The following is a 4,877-nucleotide window of genomic DNA, read 5'->3' as shown; positions in this document are numbered from 1 at the left end:
TCAGTTCTGTAGCGATGACCTACATTTGTTTAGCCGCACCAGCTTCTTCCAGAAGTTTCCTTGACCGGCTTTTTCACCAGCGCGGCGGCAATTCTCACAGACACCATTGGGAACACGTCATTTTGGATTGTTTTCTGTCCGCTAAATGACATTTTTGTCCTCTCTGTTCAGAGCTGTAACTTATCCGTGGACTGCCAAAACAAAACCGACAGCTATTATCCGCAAAAGTGACAGAAGCTGCGGCGGTGGGGCAACTTGAACCCACACGCATGACATTCTGGATGCTCTGTCGGCGTTGACAATGTTTTTATGAAGTGGGAGACGAGCTCATTTGGAATTGTAATGGGTAAAGATTACTATAATGTGCTCGGAATAGCCAAAGGCGCGTCCGAAGAAGAGATAAAAAAGGCGTACAGAAAGCAGGCGTTGCGCTTTCATCCGGATAAGAACAAGTCTCCCGGAGCTGAAGACAAATTCAAAGAGATCGCTGAAGCATACGATGTCCTCAGCGATGCCAAGAAAAAGGACATTTACGATCGCTATGGAGAAGAAGGTACCTGAAGTCGTCACCAAACGTGCATGCAGCTTCGTGGTCTGTGGCTCCACGTTGTGTAACCATCAGCAAACCAGTACATTATGTCACTTTCGAAGCCTGTCCGATCTGACTCATATGTACATGGGTCTGCATGTTTGCAATCGGTCATTTCGGTTTTCTGCTTCTCTCTGCACCGGTTATCACCCGGTGGATGTGAGGGTAGAATAGGTGTAGCTGGAGAACCTGCTGGAAGCAGCGAGCCGTGGCCTCTGCTGTCAGCCTGTCTCTGATGATACTTGTGGCTTTGTCAGGTTAAACGTGCACAAATCTGCACCCTAAGGGTTGATTTATTCAAGTGTTATTAATTATTGGGAGGTCTGTCCAGTGGTACTGATGTGCAGGAGCTTAAACATGGCAGCAGTAGAGGTCATGCTCATATATATTTGTCAGGTTTTCCTGCAGAAGTTTCCTTACAGACCTCTGACATTTGTCCATGTTTTCTTCGACAGGATTAAAGGGTTCAGCTGATGCCAGAGGTCACACTGGTCCAAGTTACAACTACACCTTCAGCGGAGACCCTCACGCCATCTTTGCAGAGTTCTTCGGAGGCCGCAGCCCGTTTGACCACTTCTTCACACATAATGGAGGGGCTGATATGGACGTGAATGACCCCTTTACTGCCTTCGGCATGGGAGGAATGGGTGGGTTTCCCAGGCCGTTTAAATCTCCCCCGGGAGGCTTTCACAGGGGACACGAGAAAAAGAAGGACCCGCCGGTGGTGCATGAGCTGAAGGTGAGCCTTGAAGAGGTTTTCTCAGGCTGTATGAAAAAGATGAAGATTTCTCGCAAGAGACTGAATCCCGATGGCTGCACCATACGCAGCGAAGACAAGATTTTAACAGTGGACATCAAGCGCGGCTGGAAGGAGGGCACAAAAATCACGTTTCCCAAGGAGGGCGACGAAACTCCCACCAACATTCCGGCAGATGTGGTGTTTGTGGTGAAAGACAAACCCCACCCTGTGTTCAGAAGAGAGGGCTCTGACATAGTTTATCCTGCAAAAATATCACTTAAAGAGGTAAGTACGCAGATCTAAATTCATCAAGGAGAAAACTAAAGAAAATCCCGTACTTTCTGCTAATGTTTGTATATTCAGAGCATCTGTCCTCCTTTCTGTGTCTGTCTCTAGGCGTTATGTGGGTTCACGGTCAACGCTCCCACTCTGGATGGCCGGACCATCTCTGTGACCTCCAGAGATGTTGTCAAGCCTGGGATGAAGAAGCGTATCGCTGGGGAGGGGCTTCCTTTGTCAAAGTTCCCAGAGAGGAGAGGCGACATGATCTTGGACTTCAGTGTTAAATTTCCTGACAAACTGGGCCAAAGTACACGCGATGCACTGGAGCACATTCTTCCTATGTGACATGGGTCCCCCCCCCCCCCCCCGCCCCAAAGTCTAACAAGTTAGCATTTACAGCGAGGCTCTGCTGTGTAGCGTCACATTTTGTCCTGACCGAGGCTCAGGGCAGATTTTATTCCAGTTGGAGTTGATTTAACCTTTCCGAACACCAAATCTAATTTGAGTGAAGGGTAACATCTAACCACAGAAACAAATGTTTTTTTTAAAGGTTACCAAATTGAACCACTTGGGAAATAGATTCTTATCACAGAAAATGTGGTATCCGTGCAGTTGTTTGTGGGAGTGATTAAAGGTAACATACAGCTAGCTACTTAGCATCAGCTCAGGCTGATGTGTGCTCCAATGTAACTGTAATCGGATAGACTTGACATCGTGGGGATCCTGAAAGGCATAGACGTCATGGGCATCGGCATCTTATTGAGAGTAATCAGCATTAAATAGACTTCGTTTTCATTGCCGCTATAAACGTTCAGTGTTACCTGTAATTGACACTAGATTTTATTGCCACGGTGTCATAAACTGCCAGGAAAACTACACCGGAAGTCTTTCTGTGGCTGACATGACCCCTTTTCTGATAGAGATGTGATGAGGCTACAGTGATTCTCAGTGAGTCCCACACTGTGATGCAGCTGAATCCACTGAACCCCCACCCCCCCGCCACACATACTCATAACACCTACCCACCTTCTACTGGACAACAAGCAAGATGTGTAACAGGTTTAAAACTTAGGAAAGACAAAGCTCCTCTACCTGATCGGTGCTCGGCATCAATGGAAGTTCGTGAAACGTTAAGCTGGCACATGTTAAAATGTTTACTTTTTACTATATATCTATATATATATAGATATATATATAAACGATTTGTTGGAATACTTTTTGTGCCAAAGTATGTCCCCTTGTAATTATGGTGTGTGTCTTAGCATGTAATTTGTGTGTATCCTGAAAGGTGTGATTGATAACTACTACAATTGCTAAAGTTGTACCCTGCTAAAGATGATAAAGTATGTGATACTTTACACCAATATCATAAGTATTTGATATGTCAGTTCCTGTTCATGTTGCACTGACCAAACTTAATCAAAAGTCACTGCGTTTATTTTCATTTCAACCAACACGATGGAGATCTACTGCTTCAGAGGAAAAGAACTGCACAGCAGAGACTGTGATGCATAAAAATGATGTTGCCCCCTGACTTAAAGGCCTGTAGTATTAACCTTTGATTGTTCTGTCGGTTACCATGAAAAGTGACAGCATGCACTTCGATGTATAACACCGTCTGGAAATGGGTTGAGTCACAGCTCGGCAGGAATCCTGACAAAGTGTTGGACTCTATTCCGTGTTTGAGTTTGGTAATGAAATAAGTCACTAAGTCAGTGAGGATTTTAGAGCTGCTCCGACCTTCTGACATCGATGCAGAAATGTGTAATCTCTTATCATTTTATTTGTGTTTCCAAAAAAAAAAGTCTTTTAATTTACCCTTTTGAAGGGGGAGCTGGAGAACATTTAGTTTTACCTTTGAAATCTCGAGCTGGGATTCAAAACGCTTTGCTTTTTAACAACCAAAGCTTTTGTGAATTGATGACAGCTTAAGATGTTTGTTTTTTTTTTTTCTTAAAAAGACTCCTTTCCTATGTTGCGATGATCTACATTTCCACAATAAAATAAATGGGCAAACAAAGCTAAGAAACCTTGCATCATTTGTGGTCAGGTGTTTAATGAGTTCAGGACAATTTAACAACTGAAAACGTCTCTCGGGAAATGAGCTTCGTGTAATACATTATAGATCAGTGAGTAAACGTCATCAGCATGGATTCCTGACAGCACTGCCTAAAGCCTTTTGCAGACAATTTAAGTATTGATAATCAAAGAATTTTCTTAACATATATTGATAGCTCTCAATGTACCAACCGTTGAGAGGTCTCGATCTTGCGGAGGCAACAAAAATTTAGACCGGAAGTAGCTGAAACTAATATTTAGCTTGTTTTAATACTTATTCCGGAGGATATTAAGATTAGAGACCGAAACAAAACTTAAAGCACAGCAGGTTGAGTCAATCTCTAATTGCAGTCATTATTGTCAGTGTGACTTTTTGAAGGATCTAGCCGGAAGTAGTAGCAGGTTGTCTGGTTGACTTGGAACAGTACGCTGTTTTAATTGCACTCATGTGCCCGCTTGAGGGCAGCATAACTCATGTTTGACTATATAATTGAGGTTAAACCCTTCCTAAGAACATTATTTCTAAGGGGGTTGAGTTAGAAATATACGCTGCACTACGTTGTGCTGTGCAGTTATTACTCCAGTGACATTTGTGATTATGCATACGTAACATAGAGCAGCTTTGAAGTGTTTAACCGGATGTACTGCTATTAGTTTGTTCGCCTTGACATTAGTCGTTGCAATTACTCACCGCTAGAGGGCGCAGTCATTTGAGAAAGTAAATACGTGACTGCAGTGGGGGTGGGCGAAGGCGGGTTCATCTCCATCAGTCAAGGACACTTATAAAGAGCATAAGCTTTATAAATAAGTTATTGTTTGGTGTACAGTATAATTAGCCAGTCTAGGTCTATGGCTCAATGAAAAACTCAACAAGGATTTTTTACATCACTTTCTTACTCTGCATTGACCAACATCGACAGTTAAGTTAGTCAGAACCGAATATTTCCGTTTGAAACCTTCAAAATAAAACGGTTATACGACGTTTATTTGTGTTTCTATTTTATGGTCAGCAGAGTGTTAAGAAAGCCATCAATGCACTGATATGTAAAATATCAAAGGTAACGCTTTGCAAACATTAAACCAGGTCTTTCTAAATAAAATTAGGACGCGTTGCCAGGTCTAGCCAGGTCTAACTCTCCCGGTGAGCTTATTTTAATATCGTAATCAAGGCACTCGCTTTAGAAGAAAATAGTGTTTACGAGGACACGT

At 43.0% G+C, this 4,877-nt stretch overlaps 1 protein-coding gene across 1 annotated transcript; it reads left to right on the top strand.

Moving 5' to 3' along the window:
• dnajb1a (DnaJ heat shock protein family (Hsp40) member B1a) lies at positions 1–1,974 on the top strand. The gene is made up of 3 exons (XM_072369672.1): positions 1–553; positions 1,045–1,613; positions 1,725–1,974. The coding sequence occupies exons 1-3, from the start codon at positions 310–312 to the stop codon at positions 1,953–1,955; spliced, it is 1,044 nt and encodes a 347-aa protein (XP_072225773.1). The 5' UTR covers positions 1–309; the 3' UTR covers positions 1,956–1,974.
• Positions 1,975–4,877: the final 2,903 nt, after the last annotated feature.

This window comes from Leuresthes tenuis, unplaced genomic scaffold (assembly GCF_036924035.1).
Source record: "Leuresthes tenuis unplaced genomic scaffold, fLeuTen1.0.hap1 SCAF_17, whole genome shotgun sequence".
Classification (NCBI taxonomy): domain Eukaryota; kingdom Metazoa; phylum Chordata; class Actinopteri; order Atheriniformes; family Atherinopsidae; genus Leuresthes; species Leuresthes tenuis.
This window is presented reverse-complemented; position numbering and strand designations above follow the sequence as displayed.

Excerpts from the sequence above, each read along its gene's own strand:
- dnajb1a (XM_072369672.1), top strand. The coding sequence starts at position 310 with ATGAAGTGGGAGACGAGCTCATTTGGAATTGTAATGGGTAAAGATTAC. Across the intron at positions 554-1,044 it reads CGATCGCTATGGAGAAGAAG|GATTAAAGGGTTCAGCTGAT; the intron begins GTACCTGAAGTC and ends TTTCTTCGACAG. Across the intron at positions 1,614-1,724 it reads CAAAAATATCACTTAAAGAG|GCGTTATGTGGGTTCACGGT; the intron begins GTAAGTACGCAG and ends GTCTGTCTCTAG.